The 20,590-nt window shown below is 39.8% G+C and overlaps 2 protein-coding genes across 4 annotated transcripts in view; both read right to left on the bottom strand.

The window, feature by feature from the left end:
• Positions 1-8,252, bottom strand: part of EPHX1 (epoxide hydrolase 1) — a 30,162-nt gene extending 21,910 nt beyond the window's left edge. For 2 of the 3 annotated variants that reach the window (XM_087934225.1, XM_026695368.2), the window contains exon 1: positions 7,509-8,252. In XM_087934225.1, coding sequence (XP_087790351.1) covers positions 7,509-7,602 — 94 coding nt within the window. In that variant the 5' untranslated portion in view covers positions 7,603-8,252. Of the gene's footprint in view, positions 1-1,401; positions 2,551-7,508 lie in introns of those variants that run through there. The other variant, XM_087934232.1, reaches the window with a different exon arrangement.
• Positions 8,253-11,211: 2,959 nt separating this feature from the next.
• SRP9 (signal recognition particle 9) lies at positions 11,212-20,437 on the bottom strand. Its single transcript, XM_026695678.2, has 3 exons — positions 20,331-20,437; positions 18,919-18,987; positions 11,212-12,209 (listed from the first exon to the last, which is right to left on the bottom strand). Exons 1-3 carry the CDS (start codon positions 20,400-20,402, stop codon positions 12,090-12,092), a joined length of 261 nt encoding a protein of 86 aa, XP_026551463.1. The 5' UTR covers positions 20,403-20,437; the 3' UTR covers positions 11,212-12,089.
• Between the last annotated feature and the right edge of the window lie 153 nt (positions 20,438-20,590).

The raw sequence follows: 20,590 nt of genomic DNA, 5'->3' as shown, positions 1-20,590 counted from the left end.
TGTCTGCAGATTCTCAGCCATCCAGATCATAGTTGTCCCAAAAGTGCTTTTTCTTTGTTTTTTCCTTGAAGATATTTTACATCTCATCCAAGAAGCTTCTTCAGTTCTGACTGAATGGTGGAGAATGGGAGGCTTTATATTCCTTGCAGTCATCTAGTCATTAGCACTCTCTTTGAGAGTTGCTGAAGCCACTTGAAAGTTTATCTGTGCTCTGAGGGTCATCTAAATAGTGCAAATGGGTATGAAATCTTCTTGGAATTGATGAAAGGACTGTGTTGTAAACAGAAGATAAGTGATATCATGTTCCTTCCCCTCTGTTGAGACAGAGCTGTTCAATTTTTACGTAGATGGCCTCTTTGGCCCTTCTTTCATTCTAGAGGTCCTCTCTGTCCAGAATGTGAACTGTTTTCAAAAGTGACCTTTGTTTTTCAAATGCAGATAGATGGGCTGCAGAATCTTCTCCTGATGGATTTCTTCTCCTATGTTATGCCATGTGTTCATGAAGTGGCTGTTTTGTTTCTCCAATGTACAGGTCTGCACGTCTCACTGCACATATCACATTGGTTAGTTTGTGTCTCTGTGTTTTATCCTTCAGGTGGACAAATGACTGCCTTAGTATTTTGGGGTGGTTTAAAGTGGGCATGTATGTTATATTAGATGCTTGCTTATCCTGGTGTTGTGGATCATTTTCTTAAAACCTAACCCTGAAAACTTTATTAACTTTGATCATGGCATAACGTCCTCCTGAACTGTTCCATTCCCATTTTTTTTAAAGTGCTTCATTTTTTTTAAACCCACAGGAAATGATCCCTCTGTTCCCATCTCAATCCAAATAAAATCCCTTCTTTTTACATGTCTCTACAGTTAAACGCTGTTTTCTTGACCTCTTTTCTTTCTCCTCAAACATATCAAATTTGCCATTTTCAGCTCTGACTTTTCTTTTCTCAAAATATTATCTTTCTTCTTTTTGCTCTCAGGTCTCAACAGTCTGGTTATTAGAAGGCTGCCTGTCAATAGGAACTTCAGAAGCCTAACCAGCATTTCTCCTTGAGGAATTAAGAGTCTCTCTTAGGCCCCTTCCCTAGGTTGGATCTTATCTACAGCATTTTATTTGATAGATTGATTCCTCCCCGCTTTTTAAAATGCTGCTATTCAAGACATTCGTCCAATGTCTTCCCAAGAAAGGAGAGATATATGACTGATAGAAAAAAGAAAAGTAGTCCCACCTGGAAGTGAAAGGTAGAAAGTGGAAAACCAAAATTATTTCTTTCTTTTTAATGTCTTGTTTTCTTTATCAAAATGACCTTATGTAAGCTAGCACTGCACATACCATAGTAATCACATAAATGAACAATATATTCAGAAAACCAGAGAACAAAATAAGCTGAAGGTCAGACCTACCCAATGGGCTCTTTGACTTGTTTTCCTCTTCCTAGGACAACACATGCAAGATTGAAACTCTTTTTAAAGCCTCCTTGCTACGTGTCGTGGGAAGCAATGCTGGAAAATTTCAACACTCTTAGGAACCTGACAAACTACGTGTTTGATGTTGTTATGCAATATCATGTGCTAATGGTTACAGCAAAATGATGAGAAGAATTAACAGCGGCATGTAGGAGCCTGTTCACTGAAATAATTGGGTATGTCCAATAACATGTTGTGAGCTTTTTAAAAGCTAGCCTTTTTTGCTTAAATTGCTCCAGGATTTAATCAATCAAAAAATAAAAATAAAAAAGGAAGGAAGGAAGGAAGGAAGGAAATTTAAAACTCATGGATTTGGATGAAATTAGCTAAAGTTTCCATTTAATAGAATTAACAAATCCAGATTAGTTTTGCCCATTGATTTAAATGGGATTTCAACACTAGTAATTTAGCTGATGCAATCCATTACAAAGACTAGTTATTTTGCTCTTTGTCCAGAGTGAAGTATATAGTTATTCCATAATTTGTCCTCACTGAAGTGGATTAGATTGAAAAGAGATGGTAAAGACTAACTTCTTCCATTCCATACACAGCACTGTTCTTTGAACCAAGGACTTTTTGATCTTGGGTAAAGATGCCTGCATTTAATAGCTCATGGTTTTATTTTTTTTGTTATACTCCTTTATCTGCCACTCTTTGCTATAGAAGTATGAAATACACTGCTCAAAAAAATAAAGGGAACACAAAAATATGACATCCTAGATCTGAATGAAATATTCTTATTAAATACGTTGTTCATTACATAGTTGAATGTGCTGACAACAAAATCACACAAAAATTATCAATGGAAATCAAATTTAGCAACCCATGGAGGTCTGGATTTGGAGTTACACTCAAAATTGAAGTGGAAAAAAAAACATTATAGGCTGATCCAACTTTGATGTAATGTCCTTAAAACAAGTCAAAATGAGGCTCAGTAGTGTGTGTGGCCTCCACATGCCTGTATGACCTCCCTACAACACCTGGGCATGCTCCTGATGAGGTGGCGGATGGTCTCCTGAGGGATCTCCTCCCACACCTGGACTAAAGCATCCCCCAACTACTGGACAGTCTATGGTGCAACGTGGCATTGGTGGCTGGAGCGAGACATGATGTCCCAGATGTGCTTAATTGGATAAAGGTCTGGGGAACGGGAGGGCCAGTCCACAGCATTAATGCCTTCATCTTGCAGGAACTGCTGACACACTCCAGCCACATGAGGTCTAGCATTGTCTTGCATTAGGAGGAACCCAGGGCCAACCGCACTAGCATATGGTCTCACAAAAGGTCTGAGGATCTCACCTCGGTACCTAATGGCAGTCAGGCTACCTCTGGCGGGCACATGGAGGGCTGTGCAGCCCCCTAAAGAAATTCCACCCCATACCATTACTGACCCACTGCCAAACCAGTCATGCTGGAGGATGTTGCAGGCAGCAGAACATTCTCAACGGCGTCTCCAGACCCTGTCACGTCTGTCACATGTGCTCAGTGTGAACCTGCTTTCATCTGTGAAGAGCACAGGGCACCAGTGGTGAATTTGCCAATCTTATTGTTCTCTGGCAAATGCCAAAGGTCTTGCACGGTGTTGGGCTGTAAGCACAACCCCCATCTGTGGACGTCGGGCCCTCATACCACCCTCATGGAGTCTGTTTCTGACCATTTGAGCAGCCACATGCACATTTGTGGCCCGCTGGAGGTCATTTTGCAGGGCTCTGGCAGTGCTCCTCCTGTCCCACCTTGCACAAAGGTGGAGGTGGCGGTCCTGATGCTGGGTTGTTGCCCTCCTATGGCCTCCTCCACATCTCCTGATGTACTGGCCTGTCTCCTGGTAGTGCCTCCATGGTCTGGATACTACGCTGACAGACACAGCAAACCTTCTCGCCACAGCTCGCACTGATGTGCCATCCTGGATGAGCTGCACTACCTGAGCCACTTGTGTGGTTTGTAGACTCTGTCTCATGCTACCACTAGAGTGACAGCACCACCAGCATTCAAAAGTGACCAATCCATCAGCCAGAAAGCATAGGAACTGAGAAGTGGTCTGTGGTCACCACCTGCAGAACCACTCCTTTATTGGGGATGTCTTGCAAACTGCCTCTGCTTTCCACCTGTTGTCTATTCCATTTGCACAACAGCATGTGAAATTGATTGTCAATCAGTGTTGATCCCTAAGTGGACAGTTTGATTTCACAGATGTGTGATTGACTTGGAGTTACATTGTGTTGTTTCAGTGTTCCCTTTATTTTTTTGAGCAGTGTATATTCCTTCATGCCTAGCCTTTGCCAGTAAGATCTTGTTTTGTTTCCTTTGCTGGTTTCTCGTTAACATAGTTTGATCCTACTCTGTTCAGTTTTGAGAGAGTTGTTATGTTTATAGGCAGAATAGTGGGGATTTTTCATTTGTTTGTTTCCAGCATTCTATTAAGTAGAAAAGAATACCAAGTCACACGGGGAAAACATGAAAGCCATGGCTTCTGGAATTCTTTCCAGCACCTTTACCACTAGCCTTAGAAAATACCTATATTTTCCTACTTTGAATCAGTGGCCTCTATGTATGTGTGCAAAAAATAGCAAGGTTGCAGTCACAGTACATGATCAAAGTTCCTTCTGTATGTATAACACTGATAATGTAAACAGATATAGTAACCATTGGACAACAACAGATTGTGTTAGGAATTCTTTTCAATATTCAAGTGGGAAAAAAACTGAGGAGAAAAGGCATGATATTAAGAGTGAACACATCCTAAAACGCTCCTCTAAAAATTATTGCACACTTCCTTCCACACCCAGTGGAATAATTCCCTCTTTATAGATATGTTTGGCTCCAAACTTGCTTTCTGTGAGCCCAAATCTTCAGTGAAAATTCAGCCTGTTCATTTTGTTATTTTAGTTTCGTGGACACCTATGATGTTTTTTGCTGACTTGGATATGGAGCTTATATGGTTATTTTAATTTTGCATACTTAAAAATGTTGCTTGCTTTTTCTTTATTATATTCTACTCAGATTCCCTTAGAAATGGGATGTGCTAGAAATATTGTAAAATAAATTGAGAGTAATATTTCTGGTAAAGAAATTTTTAATCACAAGAAATACATCCCCTGCAGCAAAAAAAAATATGTATATACAAGTGTTGCAATCTATTCCACAAATCAAGTCAATCTATAAATTGATTGAAAACCTTATCATGCTATCAGAGCAAATACTCTATTATGCCTGCATCTAAATGTTATTATCATAATTACAGTAATTTAGGAATAAACAGCAGATAGAGGAGATGTTGAAGACCTGTCTCTCTGTCAATAGTAATATTCAGATTAAATTTTAACTGGAGTTCTACAGAAGAAAAAAAAGACAAAATGTAACACAATAATCGCAAGAGATACTGAGGAAGTATATATTATAAAGCTTCCTCAATTAGGCTACACAATTATTAAACCCTGAACCTTATTATCCACAAGTTAATAAAGCATATTGAGAAAGAAAAGAATGCAAGTAACAAAAGATGTCAATTTTTAAAAGTATTGATTTATGTGCTACGACCTGTAAAGAGACTCACATGCAAGTTGGTTTCTGTTAATCTGTATTCAAAGAAATGGAAGCGATGGTAACAGAAAACCTTCCCCACCTGACATTCGCAGGGATCTGAGTACAATAATCATTATCTGCAATGACTATGGAGATTGTTGGTCATCCAGGTCATGGTTGTTTCAAACGTGCTTTTTCAAACTGGATTTTCTTCATTTTTCCCTTGAAGACGTTTTGCTTCTCATCCAAGAAGCTACTTTAGAACTGTAGAAGCTTCTTGCATGAGAAGCAAAACATCTTCAAGGAAAAAACAAAGAACGTCCAGTTGCTTTTTGAAAAAGCACCTTTGGGATAATCTGCAATGGCAGCCAGTTTGTAATACTGAGATTTATGATCCAATCCATTCAGATACAGGTTGGTTGAGGAAAGTTGTGTCAGTGGAAATACATAAGCAAACAATAAATGTTCTAGCAGTTCTGAAATTGAAGAGCTGAAGAAAACACTGGAAACCACACTATATTAAAACAAGAGGTTTAAGAAGAAACAAAATGTAAACAGAAAAAATAACAAATTGCTCAAGGAACCCAGAACAAGAAGAAAACGTTTTTTTTCTTTTTAAACACATATACATACATGCACACATTCACACAGACACAAACCTGTACCAGTTTCCTTCTCCTTTCTGCAAATTAATACCAAGAGACAAGTTACAATCACTAATTTAGATATTCTATATATCTTCTTTTTAAGTCCTGGGTAGTACCCTTGTTATCTGTTTCTTGAGGAATGTTTCCTCAGTATGGTTTGTCTTTGGATAAGTACCTTCGTTTTTGAAATGTCAGGGATATTCAAGGAATGTCTTCTCAGTTGAAAGTTTAGGCTGAGGTATCAATGAAATCAAGTGGATCTTCTACTGTCCGTGCTCACAATACAACAGGGTGTGATCACTGTGTTGCAACTGGTTAGAGTGATTATATCCAAGATAAAAATTCACAGCACTCAAGTTTTCTTTGTTCTTTAAAACAATGGCCAAACTGTATGTACATTTATTTATTCAAAGTACAACACAGATGTTCATTAAAATTTCAGGGCAGTTTACAAGATTAGATTTTTAGTTGAATAAGTATTCAGATCCAGTTTAGTCTAGTGATTAATGTACCCGGCTAGAAACCAGGGGACAATGAGTTCTAGTCCTGCCTTGGGCATGAAAGCCAACTGGGTGACCTTGGGCCAGTCATTTTTCTCAGCCCAACTCACCCCAAAGGGTGGTTGTTGTGGGAAAAATAGGAACAAGTAGGAGTATTAGGTATGTTTATCACCTTGAATTATTTATAAAAATAATAAAGATAGGATAATTTTTTCAAAATTGCATTTTATATCTTGATAATTATTGAATTATTTTAATATTTGTATTGTGAAAGATGAGTAGCCAGTATTGCATATAATATGAATCATTTTTGCAACATGATAAATTATTCAATAACATATATAAGATCCCAAATAACAACCAAAAAATGATTTCAAATTATTTCCTTTCACTTTGTCTAAATGTCTTAGTTACAAAGGACTGTTGTCAGTTTCTATGGAAACTGAACACCTGCATCTTATTCCAGAGACAACTTGATTTAGATAATCAAAACCTGAGAACAGATAGTCTGGATTACAACTTTCATCAGACAGACATCATTATTTTCTGGGAACTGCTAAGCCTCTGTTGCCACCTGGACTCACACACTTTGATGATCCTTCTTGTTGTTGCTGCCTGATCTCTGCCCTCTCTGAACAACTAAAGCAGTAAGTGCACACTCCCCATTTCATTTTCCAAGCAACCTTACAAGGCAAATTAGGTTGAAAAGTAATGATCACCACAATTCCCCAATGAGTTCCATGGCCTATGAATCCCTCAGTCTTAAACTGACACTCTTAACTCCTATCCCACACAAGTCATCTTCAAACAGTACATTCAGAAATTCATGGAGAAGAACAGCTAGGTTGCCATCAGTTGAGTCCAAGAACAAAAAAGTACAAAAGCTCAGTCTAAAAGTCTGAGTGAAGTGAAAATACACAAAAACAAAAGTGCAAAAATTGAGATGCCATCAGCACCTTAGCAGGTTCCAGAAAATACAGATGTCTAATGAAGATTGTGGTCCAGACTGATCCATTCCATTCTGTGTTCTTAGGTTTCGATTATCTGAATGAAGTTGTCTTTGGAATAAGATGCTGTCATCCAAGTGTAGTTATATCAAGAAACATGGAAACATGGAAGTAATCTCAAAACTCATTTTCTTATTTGAGTCCAAGTAAGAAAAAAGAAAAAAGAAAAAGTTTTGCCAGCTGAAATCATGTGGTTATAAGCAGGGGTCTCTTTTTGAAGTTTTTTTCTGTTGTGGAATTGCTGTTTTGGGTGTGTGGCAGGGTTAAAACAGAACACGCAAAAGTAACAGCCTTAATAGGAACTGTAGTGACCCAATTAATAAAACAGAGGTTCGGGTTGATAGGTTTAGTTGACATTGGCTACTTACCTATTTCCAACTTGAGATCTTCAACTGACAATTTAAAGCTTTTTAAAATTGCCACTGAAACCCACATCTTTTTTGTTTGCTTTTTAAAAAGCATTCATCTCAGCACCCTGACATTTCTTAAGCAAATCTTAAATCTCAATGATCGTACAGGAGACTGCGACTTTTCAACCCCAAAGTTCTGCTGTCATTGCTTTACAAATTGCATACAATACAGTACTTGCTTGCACAAGCTGTGGGGCTCAAGAGCATAGACTTAAGTACAAAGTCGTGTACATCCAGGAACACGTATCGGGAGGAAAAGAACAATCTTTTCAGACCGGATCATGACACGACTCAGATACCTATGCCACGCTTCGTTTTCTCCCAATTATAATACTGCGTTAGGAAACGCTCGCTAGCGGGAATTGGGCTATCCCACCCATGTGTGCCCAAGTTTTTCCCCCAGCCCCCCTTGCCTGAGTAAGGTAGGAAGCTCATTTCCACGATCGAAAAAGATTCCCCCGCGGCTGTTTAAGCTGTCGGCGAGCGGTGTGAATGTTGTCAGTGAGGAGGGAATCAACACAGAAGAGAGAGAATGCACAATACATGGAAGACTTAAATTTTCACTACAAACTGAGAGCTCTGTAAAAACCCGCTTTCACGTCGGTCCCCCAACCTTCCAAAAACAGGTCGGAACCCTCCCATCCAGCACCTCCAACCCACGCCCGTCGCGGTCAAGGCGGGGAACGGAAGCTTAAAAATCTAAAGAAACCTGGGAAATGTAGTTCTTCAGAAACTCCTGCTTCGGTCCGCGTTTGAGGGCTGCCCAGGTCTTCCACTTGTACTCTCCTAATCTCTCCGAGGTTGAAGGCTTTTGGCCTGAAGCTCCTTATATTATTGCGCAGTACTGTCTGAACGACTGCCCAGTTCGCACCTGTCCATGAAGCAGAAAACTAGTACCATAAATTAGTACATTTTATCTTTCACCCGCAGGCAGCCAAATATCTCGGGGACGTTTTGATGAAAAGGTGGAAAAAAAGGATAAAAAAACAAGGACTGGGAAGAGGCAAAACAAGAGATCTAACATCGATCTTGCGTTTGCTTTATTAAATCTTATAAATCCTCATTCAGCATTGGGCCTCAAGTCATAACCTTGAAGGTATAAGAAAAGGTAAAGAAGGACATTTATATGTTTCCAATATTCCAAACTTGGCTTATAAATGACATTGGAAAACAATGAATATACTTTATATTATGCAAGATTGGGGGGGCGGAGGGGGGGGAAGAGGACAAAAAGACCTGAATGGGAGATTTGTTCCAGAAGTGTGTCTTAGCATTAAACTTCAGTAAGGAAGGAAATTAGATATATTAGCATTCATAAATCTATTTCTACAGCAGTGTCTCTGCTTTTTTGAATAGCTGGCAGATTTTCAAAATTGTATTTTGTTAGCAGAAGTAATCACGAAATGAATATTGATATATTCATCAACAAAATAAACTGACTTCATGGTGGTCTGGAGTATTCAGAAGACTACTCTCATCAGGTTCCTTCAAATTTGCTGCTGCTTTCTAGTGTAGGAAGTTAGCACCCACCCTTCTCCTAGAAAAATGAAATATACTGGGAAATACTAAAAAGGCAGAATATTTCCCCTAAAGAGAATAGAAACTCATAAGCAGAAACTCACCCCCCCCTTTGCTAATGGGCCATTAAAGCCTAGGCCAGAGTACATAATAAAGGCCTCTACCCATCTCATCACCTGGCCTGGGAAGATTGTATCAGCCAGCACTCAAGTGAAGCCATGTGGTCCAGACAAAGCCTACAAAGTTAGCTAAGACCCCCGCCCCTGGGAGCCTGACAGCCAATGGGATACATTTCTTGCACAGGAACAGGAAACACTAAGATGGGGTCCAACAGAGGGTATATAAGGGTCTTTCAGCATCTTGGCCTTCTCTTTTTTCTTTTTACCTTGAAGCATGTGATCCTAGTCTAGTAAAGAGAAGGACCAGGGGAGACATGATAGAGGTCTTCCAATATTTGAGAGGCTGCCGCAGGGAGGAAGGGGTCAAGCTATTTTCTAAAGCGCCTGTAGGCCAGACAAGGAATAATGGATGGAAACTGAACAAGGAGAGATTTAACCTGGAAATAAGGAGAAACTTTCTGACAGAACAATCAACCAATGGAACAGGTTGCCCTCGGAAATTTCAAGAAGAGATTGGACTGCCATTTGTCAGAAATGGTGTAGGGTTTCCCGCTTGGCCGGGGGTGGTGGACTAGATGACCTACAAGGTCCCTTCCAACTCTGATTATCTGTTAAGTCTGTTAAATCCTTTTCACTTTGGAGCTCCAGGCCATGTGGTCCTGTCCACCATTAAACCATCTTTCCAAACCGCCTCTGTTTCCAGTGTCTTTTTCCCCACTTGGAACTGAACCCGGAATGATAATTCTTCCAACACTAGATACATTGAATTTCAGCAAAAGTGCTTAAGTTTTGGTACCAAAATCCATAAAAAGGATCGAGGCTTGTCTATAGAATGTGTGTGCGTGTTGAAACCAATCCTGGAAATTCCCAGCTAGAAAGTAACTTTTCTTCTTGTTGAGGGGAATAGTCTAGAGCCGTTTCTCAACCTTAGCAACTTTAAGACAAGTACACTTCAACTCGCAGAATTCCCCAGTCAGCATTGGGAGTTGAAATCCACTTGTCTTAAAGTTGAGGAACATTGCTCTCCAGAATGCTCCAGGATTTTTTAAGCATGCTGAGTGCGCACAGAATGCCAACTGACAGGCAAGGGAGGAAATAAAGGTGAATGGAGTGTCCTGGGAGATAGCATGGGTGATACAGAATAGAAGCATTACATCTTGCAGGTTCCACTTATTGGAAATTTTTTAAATTAGTGCAGTATCTAAACACTAAAACAAACTAGTTAAGAAATACTTTTGATCACTATGAAGCTATGAATTTTTTTCGCCCAAACGGAAAAGGTAATTGAAACTAGTATCTTGCTGCTCATTTTCCAATTTGAATTTAGTCTCTAAAGGGCAGTTTATAAGTTCAAGTATGAAGAGTGCTTTTCTAGATTATATTTCTTTATAAGATTATAACAGCATGTTTTAGTTAAAGAAACCACAGGGGCTCACTTATTTACAAGTTCTGAAATTACAAAAACGATTTCACAGCCAACTAGTGCAAGCACAATGAGAAATAGTTTCTTATAACAATATAATCAACCTTTGCATAATAAACTAAGCCCTGCCCCATACAATGATGGTAAACCAATAGTATAAAGTTATGAGAAGCATTAGTTCTGAAATCTCTATATAACTTCCTACTGCATAGTCCAAGGAACAATTCAGAGAAATGGACCATGACAGCTGGATTGGGGTAATTCAAATTTTTAAAATTTCCATATTTTCTAAAACATTTCATCCCTGAAACAATAAGCTTTGCACATATCTGATCATTGTAATTCCCTAGAGAAGCTGGTAACTCTATAGTAAAACATTTGAGCATTATTTTCTTAGTGAATATTTCCTAGTTTCAGAATTAACAATCTAACATGACTTTTATTATTGGCAAGCTATGCCTACCATTTTATACTTTGTGTGATTGTGAAGCTTTGTTGTCATCAGCTGTATTTGATAATAAATGTGTAGACCACTACTTAATTTAGCATCTGAAAGTGAGAACTTCCTGTGAAAAGAAATTATAAGACACTCGAAGGCTGGTTTCTGTAACAGTTATTTAAAAGTTCTACACAATTTTATTCATATGCCCCAGGTGTTTCTACTAGTAAACATTTGGTTTCAAACCATTTTAACATGATATTTTGCAAAATGTCTCATTCAAGTGTGAAACAGGTTCAAGACCTAGAAGTTCAAGATCAAATGTTCTGCACATCTTTAATCCTTTCTATCATTCAAAATCAAAGCCAGTTTGAATTATTTATTCATCAAACTTGTATGCTGCCCATCTCACCAAAGGTGTCTTTGCCAGCAATCTTAAATACAGAACAGAAATAGCTGTGTTTAGCATTTGCCTATTAACAAACAGAACATGTTTTTCAGTTTATATGGTTATAAAGCAAGAGTCAGTTCTGAATCTTTAAGTCTAGACACAAGCATTGATTCACAAGCATCCTTGTTTTTCCAGTAGAACACTATCAGATGTTATTTGCCAACTAAATAATACATCAATATATAAAGATTATACATCACTAATTTAACAGAACATAAAATTTCACAACCCCCCCTTCTATATAACAGCATTCTTCAACCCATCAGAGAACCCCTTCCATTTTCAGGCAATATCCTAAAGATTTAAGAAAGGAAGTTATAAATCTGGCTGGGTATACTTTAACCTTTAAGAATTCCAGGAAAGAACATATATATTTCCTCACTCAAATTGAAAGAAAAATAAATAGAAGCTTTCAATGAAAGCATATAGTCTACCAGCCACTCTGAAGTGGAGCCCCCAAATCCTTACAAAACTCAATTTTAACAGTCCACTTGATGCCATTGTGTGTCCATTCCAAATATGCCCAAATCCAACAGATACATTCCTCCCATGATACAGTGACTGGAACATTCATTTTATTTCCAGATATTCAGTCTGTTTCCATGGCAACACTGCGGGATTCTTTGGCTACCATCAGTCGCATTAATTGACTATGAAATTTCTCAATTTTCTTTACATCTTGAGCCTGATCTGTCCTATAGAGTAGACACTGAAAGAAAAAAAAGCATAGGGAAAAGATCAGGATTTATCTGAACATAATTTTAAACACATACACACACAGTCCTACTATGCTGCTTCATTGTGACAGTGGGGGAATGTTTCTGGGAGGGATACACAAAGAATCCCAGGATTATATCAAGACTACATTTTCCCAACAGAGTCACCCATGGCATTAAGATCTTCCACTTGCGTTCCCCCCTCCGCCCCCAAAGAGGCACCTTTTTGGCCAACAGCAATGTAGGAAGATGCAGGAGGTATAAGAACAATTTAACAAAGGCACCATTTCAATACAATGCTGGAAAAAGCAATGATAAAAGCACTCCTGTATTTTGTCAAAAATAAAAACCACCTGGATAAACAATAAAAAGTGATTGATGACCTAGTGCTGTGTGATAAGCTCTCAGGTTCGACTGTATTCAACATGCCAGATGAATAAAGCCAACCACTTTCTATATTGTGGTCTTAAAATATACCCACAATTTTTAAGGAGAACATCAGGAATCATTTTAAAATACTGAACCTCAATGACTGACAACCAGAGGAACTGAGGAATTAAATCTTACTGTACACCACCCAGAGTCCTTCTGTGAGGGAAATGGGTCTTAAATGTGATAAACAAAATAAATATGTTAATGGGAAAAGAAATTGCCAAGAAGCAAGAAAGAGGAAATCAAAATGGGTATCACAACAGATTACAGAAATTGCCAAGAAGCGAAGTTAAAGCCAAGAATATCAAAGATCTCAAGAACATATTTAACAAATTCAGAGAACTATTGTGTCAAAAAACAAGAAACCATATTACAAGTGACATCTATAAAGATACTAAAGATTTAAACAATAATGGGATAAATAAGAAAAGTCTTCCAAAAGATCCTCAAACTCAGGAGATTCCAATCTCAAACTGATACGCTCAAGGATATCAACGGATGGGTAGTAACAGATTCAGAGAAGTCAGACATATACAGAAGAAATACAGGAAGTCCTTGGTTTACAACTGATCACTTAATGACCATTTGAAGTTCCAATGGACCTCCCACCCAAAAAGCTATTTATGACACATATTTCCAACATCATTTCCCCTTCCCACACGATCATTTTGAGCATTAAGGAAGCAGCCACATTTACAGATGTTTGCAATTCCCAATGGTCATATCATACGCTGCTCAAAAAAATAAAGGGAACACAAAAATAAGAAATCCTAGATCAGAATGAATGAAATATTCTTATTAAATACTTTGTTCATTACATAGTTGAATGTGCTGACAACAAAATCACACAAAAATTATCAATGGAAATCAAATTTAGCAATCCATGGAGGTCTGGATTTGGAGTTACACTCAAAATTAAAGTGGAAAAAAACACTACAGGCTGATCCAACTTTGATGTAATGTCCTTAAAACAAGTCAAAATGAGGCTCAGTAGTGTGTGTGGCCTCCACGTGCCTGTATGACCTCCCTACAACACCTGGGCATGCTCCTGATGAGGTGGCAGATGGTCTCCTGAGGGATCTCCTCCCACACCTGGACTAAAGCATCCCCTAACTCCTGGACAGTCTGTGGTGCAATGTGGCGTTGATGGATGGAGCAAGACGTGATGTCCCAGATGTGTTCAATTGGATTCAGGTCTGGGGAACGGGCGGGCCAGTCCATAGCATCAATGCCTTTGTCTTGCATTAGGAGGAACCCAGGGCCAACCACACCAGCATATGGTCTCACAAGGGGTCTGAGGATCTCATCTCGGTACCTAATGGCAGTCAGGCTACCTCTGGCGAGCACATGGAGGGCTGTGCAGCCCCCTTAAGAAATGCCACCCCACACCATTACTGACCCATTGCCAAACCAATCATGCTGGAGGATGTTGCAGGCAGCAGAACGTTCTCCATGGCATCTCCAGACCCTGTCATGTCTGTCACATGTGCTCAGTGTGAACCTGCTTTCATCTGTGAAGAGCACAGGGCGCCAGTGGCGAATTTGCCAATCTTGGTGTTGTTCTCTGGCAAATGCCAAACGTCTTGCACGGTGTTGGGCTGTAAGCACAACCTCCACCTGTGGACATCGGGCCCTCATACCACCCTCATGGAGTCTGTTTCTGACCATTTGAGCAGCCACATGCACATTTGTGGCCCGTTGGAGTTCATTTTGCAGGGCTGTGGCAGTGCTCCTCCTGTCCCTCCTTGCACAAAGGCGGAGGTAGCAATCCTGATGCTAGGTTGTTGCTCTCCTACATCCTCCTCCACATCTCCTGATGTACTGGCCTGTCTCCCGGTAGCGCCTCCATACTCTGGACACTACGCTGACAGACACAGCAAACCTTCTTGCCACAGCTTGCATTGATGTGCCAGCCTGGATGAGCTGCACTACCTGAGCCACTTGTGTGGGTTTTAGACTCTGTCTCATGCTACCACTAGAGTGAAAGCACCGCCAGCATTCAAAAGTGACCAAACCATCAGCCAGAAAGCATAGGAACTGAGAAGTGGTCTGTGGTCACCACCTACAGAACCACTCCTTTATTGGGGATGTCTTGCTAACTGCCTATGCTTTCCACCTGTTGCCTATTCCATTTGCACAACAGCATGTGAAATTGATTGTCAATCAGTGTTGCTCCCTAAGTGGACAGTTTGATTTCACTGATGTGTGATTGACTTGGAGTTACATTGTATTGTTTAAGTGTTCCCTTTATTTTTTTGAGCAGTGTATGATTACGATTTTCAAAGGTTTTGCTGGAAACCAGTATTTACTTCCTGTTTCCATCAAAAATTGCTCCATAGCAAACAATGAACAACTGCAGCATTTGCTTAATGACTGCACGGTTCCCATAACAGCCACCATGAAAAAGATTGTAGAATCAGTTCTGGTCATGTGGTGACTCACTTTCTGACCATCACAATTTATAACTCTTATTGTCAAGCTACATCTGTCAATTTGGGGACTACTGTATACAGTACTGAAATTCTGTACATATTTGAGACAACCAAGAATCTTAAGAAGATACTCCCTGTTCATATGAATTCTTAGTACAACCAAATGAAATTAAATGAGCACGCTGGTCATTACTAAGTGAGAAGGGTACAGGAATTAATGGAATACCTATAGAAATGTGACAAGCAACAGAAGACAAATCAGTTCTAACTCAGTTATACTAGCAAATATGGAGACTGACACAGCGGTAAACCCTGTTGGAGCTTTGTCTACATACCACAATCAAGAAGACTTATTAGAATGTGCAAATAATCATAAAGATCACAAGTTAGCAAACTAACTTTCTCTGCAGATTATAGCTATGGAACTATGGAATGATTAAGTTGGTTTTAGAAAAGAATAATAGACAGGAAGAATACACATCATCGCTGATGCATCCTGGTTAATTGAAAGAGCCAAACAACTCCAAAACTAAGTCAATACATGCTTTGCTGATTATAGAAAGGCCTTCAGTTATGTCAACCAAGTTATGGAATGTCCTTAGGAAAATGACAATCCCAAAACATCTCAACTTCTTCATACAAAGCCCATACTTTATATGACACAGGAAGGAAAGCTCAGACTATACAGAACATAATAAAAAACTTATTTTACAGTTGCAAAGAAATGAGACAAGGCTATATATTCTCTCCTTATTTTACATGTGGAAAATATATTGAACGAGGCTGGACTGGAAGAAGAAGCATTTAAAATTATAGAAATATCAATACCATGCACTAATGCTGATATCAGTCTGATAGAGTCAGGTATGAAACTCATGTCATCACAGCATTGTGCTAAATCAGGCATGGGCGTGGCCAGTGCATGACACATTCGGGCATGAGGTTGACACCCCTGATGTAAGTGATCTGGAAGTTCTAATAATGGAAGTCAATGAGCACAATGAAAAAAAATGGGCCTACAATTAAATATAAAGACCAAACGAATGATAACAGGGAGAGCAATCAGCCTTAGAATTGACAACAAAGACAGTGATATGGTGGATAGCTTCTGCCTTTCAGAATCAATGATCAACAATAAAAGGACAGCTGTCAACAGAGTAGAATTTGGTAAGGTGGCTATGAAAATCTTGGAAAAGATATTCAGATGCCATAATCATGGTTCTCACTCAAAACACAAATCACATTTGAACAAATGGGTCAAATAATCATATTTTGCATACATTGTGTAGACTGTGCTCTGTTCAGATGTCCATAACATTGGGAAAGAAAAAAAGAGGGGTGGTAAAGAAGATAACCAACAGCAAGGTGAGTGTGCTGTCCTGACAAAGTTAATGAGATTTGGGATAATTAGTTAGGACTTGTGAGCTGTCCCCTTAAGGGTAAATGATGGTAAATGTAGTTAAGGTATCCTGGGAAATGTAGTCCATGTCATGTGGCCACATCTGTAACCCTGATTGGTCACTGAATTGAGCCTTGGTGGGTTGGGGGAGGTTCCTTCACTCTTGCCTGAAGCCACCATACCATGCAGTTGCTTCAATCATCATGGGGTTGAGACTTCATTATCTTCCTACACTACAAGATAGATATGCAAAGGATTGGACATTAAGAAGAACTTTGTCACAAATGTGAGTTATGAGGATACCTGATGAACTAATAATAAAGATTTTGTATGAATGTTTTGTTGAGTTTATCTATCTACTTCTATAGATAAAGATTTTGAAGACAAAATCTACCACTGTACAGAATACAGAACAGTGAGTGCACTTGATTACTACAGCAATAGGTGTATTGTTGGGAGACCTGAAGGACCAGGCTGGAGTCCGATTAGAGGTCTATCCATGCGATCACTCAAATATAACATTGATTTGATGGCACATAATCAAAATGTTTTTTAAAAGTCTAAAACACATAATTTTGCTCTTTATCCTCATATCATGGGGACATAAAACAGCTGTTACAATCTAGTTTTACAGTACAAATTAAACTGTTGTAATAAAAAGACCTAACAAAGGAGCAGCAGTGATTATGAGGACAAAATATATAATAAGTAAAATTGCTCAGGTCCAGATTATTTTTTTATAATTGTGATCCCCCTTTGCGAACTTCTGACAAGCAAAATCACTGGGAAAGCCAAGTTCACTTAACAATTGTGTTACTAATTTAACTGCAGTGATTCACTTAACTACTGTGGTAAGAAAAGTCGTAAAATGGGGCAAAACTCAATGTTTCACTTAGCAACAGAAAAGTTGGACTCAATTGTGGTTGGACTGTCTGTAATTAAAAATGGTTCTGTAGTGCAAAGTTTAAGCAGAACCAGCTACTTCTAATCAGGATGTTTAAAAGACTAAAGTTCCCAGGAGTTTAAAAAGATATATGAAATATATACAAAGACTGCACTTCCCTAATAATAGAATTGGAAGGGACCTTAGCGGTCTTCTAATCCAACCCACTGCTCAAGCCAGAGATCCTATATTAGGGTTAGCAAACCTTTTCGGCACTGAGTGCCGAAACGGGAGTGCGCGTGCACCGGAAACCGGAAGAGCAGCTCCCCGGTGCACATGCTCTTCTGGTTTCTGGTGCTCCCCCGCGTGCGAGGACCAGCTGGAACCCAGAAGAGCAACGGGCAACAGCTGGCATGCCCAGAGAAATGGCTCTCCACTTCCGGCACATATGCCATAGGTTCACCATCACAGCCCTATATCATTTCAAACAACTGGATGTCCAATCTCTTCTTAAAAACCTGCAGCACCCATGGAGCACCCATTGCTTCTGAAGGTAAGTCATTCCATTGACTGATTGTTCCATCAGGAAGTTTTCCTTATTTCTAGGCTGGCTCTCTCTTTGATTAGTTTCCATCCACTGCTTCTTCTTCTTGTCTTCAGGTGCTTTGGATAACAAATTGACCCCCTCTTCTTTATGGCAGACCCTTAGATATTGGGGTACGGCTGTCATGTTACTCCTAGTCATTTTTATTAAACTAGACATACCCAATTCCTGCAACTGTTCTTCATGTTTTAGACGCCAATCTCCTAATCATCTTTGTTGCTCTTCTCTGGACTCTTTTCTAGAATCCCAACATCTTTTTTATGTTAGCCTTTTTGTTGGCTGACGTGCACTGCTGGTTCATATTTAAATTAATTGTCCACTAGGACTCCAAGATCCCCCTCAGGGTTACTATTGTTGAGCCAGTTACCACCTATTCGATACCAGGCATCTGGCTTGCCTAAGTGTAGAACCTTACTTTTCTCACCATTAAATTTCATTTTGTTAGATAGGGCCCAGTATTCAAGTCTGTCAAAATCCATCTAGCTTTTAAGACTATCTTCTGGCATGTTGGCTATTCCTGCCAGCTTGGTGTTGTCTGCAAATTTGATGAGTTTCCCTTCTATCTCATCTAAATTGTTTATGAAGCTATTGTCCTGTGCCTAACAGAGCCTTTGATTATGTGTGAAACAGAAGATAAATGCTTTTTTTATTGATTTAAAAATTTTGTATGTTCACCCACCATACATAACTCTGGGCATTAGGATTCTAAACATTCACAATTTATTCTGAGATACTGCTTTAAAATTTTAAAATGCCAGCGCACTAACGCTAAAAACATCACATCTTATAAATATGATTTGAATGCCTCTAGGTTTTCACAACTGCTTCTTTGAGAAGTATTCATTAAATCAGCTGATAGACCAACCAATTTTTATGCTAAAACAATATTGAAAATTTGATTAGGACTCTGAGAATTTAAAACTGTAAATCACATTATCTAAGTTTTACTTACAACAACATCATCTGTTACTTTAATACACAGATTTCCATCACAATGTCGGTACTTGAGTACGACTCGGACCTGAAATGACACAAAAACCATTTTATAAAAAAATTAAATAGCATCAATATAGATACATTTTCACAAGTTAAAAAAACATGGCTGTTTACAAACCTGCCTGAATACCAGTTACACACAGCATCTCAACCTTTAGCCCTTTTTCACCAAGGCACACTTTAAATGAACAAAACCAATAAATGGATGTCCTTTACACCAGTGGCCCCCAAACTTTTTTGTGCCACGGCCCGGTACTGGCATCACAAAATGATCCGCGGCCCGGTACCGGCATCAGCACGCATGACAAGGCAAGGCGAGGCGAGCCAAGCGACTGGCCAGCCAGCCGTCCCCCGCTTCTCCCCACCACCTTCAACTCCTCCTTTGTACCTTTGTCGATGGGCTTCACTTTGGGATGGCTTCGGGACGGTCGCTCGGCTTGCCTTGCCTTGGGTGCTGAAAGAATCCTCGTGCCTTAGTTTCATTCGAAGCTCCACCCTTCAATGAAACTAAGGCGCGAGGATTCCTTCAGGACCCAAATGCCGCTTTCCAACCGGAAAAGCTCACCCAGAAGCACTTCCTCGTCAAACAAGATGGTGGCGCTCAGCAAACCGGTGGCCCGTTAGGAAATGTTCCATGGACCGGGACCAGTCCGTGGCCCAGTGGTTGGGGACCCCTGCTTTACACGATACCACATAAGCATACAGGAGTGGATTGTCTAAGTTTTCTACAACTCACTGCAACAACCACTACCAAAGAGTTAATCCAATAGTGAAATATTGATATTCAACTACCCAAAATACTAGAACAGAGGTCTCCAAACTTGGCAACTTTAAGATCTGTGGACTTCAACTCCCAGAATTTTCCAGCCAGTATAGGGAGTTGAAGACCATTAAATCTTAAAGTTGCCAAGTTTGGGGATCCCTGCACTAGAAGTTTTCCTATCACTGAAACATATTTACTATAACGGTACCAGAAGAGTTACTTCCAAATTTACTCCAGCCAGGAAACATGATAAGAGATGAGCAAAATCTTGCAATGCATTCAACTGTCACAAATTCAATACACGGCAAAATAAATAAATAAAAATAAATCAAAACTTTTGATTAATAACTTCCCACTCTGAGCGAGATTAAAGCTTTTCTATAGTTGCCAACTACAGAAAAGCCGGCCATTATCGGCTATTTGGGCACCACCAGAGTTGGAAAACTGATCTAGTGGCTAACACTAAGATGGTAACAACCCACCCACCCACCCCAAAAAAACCCCATGCAACACCCACCAACCCCTCTTCCTTCTGCTCAATTTTTCCGCCGACGTCTCCTCCACCGACACTCTCCACGCTTCAGATCATCTCCACGCTCAAGTACCTTCATAGGGTCGGACAAGTAGAGTTTCTCCGCTGCACGAGTGAACTCTTCCCAGGTCTGATAAAGCGGCATAGTTGGGTCCCTCTTCGCTCGGACCGGGAAGGTACAGCTCAGCACTCTGAACAAGAAGTAAAATGGCGCTTTCAGACGGCCCACATTCAAGCAAGGGCTTCTCCTATTGGGTAACCTCAAGAATTACCACTAATAGGGAGGCTTGTTCTTCAAATCTCCGCCTCTTCCTGCCGTAACGAGCGGGAGAG

The sequence above is a fragment of the Pseudonaja textilis genome, chromosome 1 (assembly GCF_049901715.1).
Source record: "Pseudonaja textilis isolate UNSWEBS1 chromosome 1, rPseTex1.2, whole genome shotgun sequence".
NCBI classification, from domain to species: Eukaryota; Metazoa; Chordata; class Lepidosauria; order Squamata; family Elapidae; genus Pseudonaja; species Pseudonaja textilis.
Note: the sequence above shows the minus strand (reverse complement) of the source record. Positions and strands in the feature narration are given on the sequence as shown.

Coding starts and splice junctions, on each gene's coding strand:
- SRP9 (XM_026695678.2), bottom strand. CDS start 20,402: ATGCCGCTTTATCAGACCTGGGAAGAGTTCACTCGTGCAGCGGAGAAA. Junction 18,988..20,330: donor ACTTGTCCGACCCTATGAAG/GTACTTGAGCGT, acceptor GTGTCATTTCAG/GTCCGAGTCGTACTCAAGTA. Junction 12,210..18,918: donor AAGTAACAGATGATGTTGTT/GTAAGTAAAACT, acceptor TTTTTCTTTCAG/TGTCTACTCTATAGGACAGA.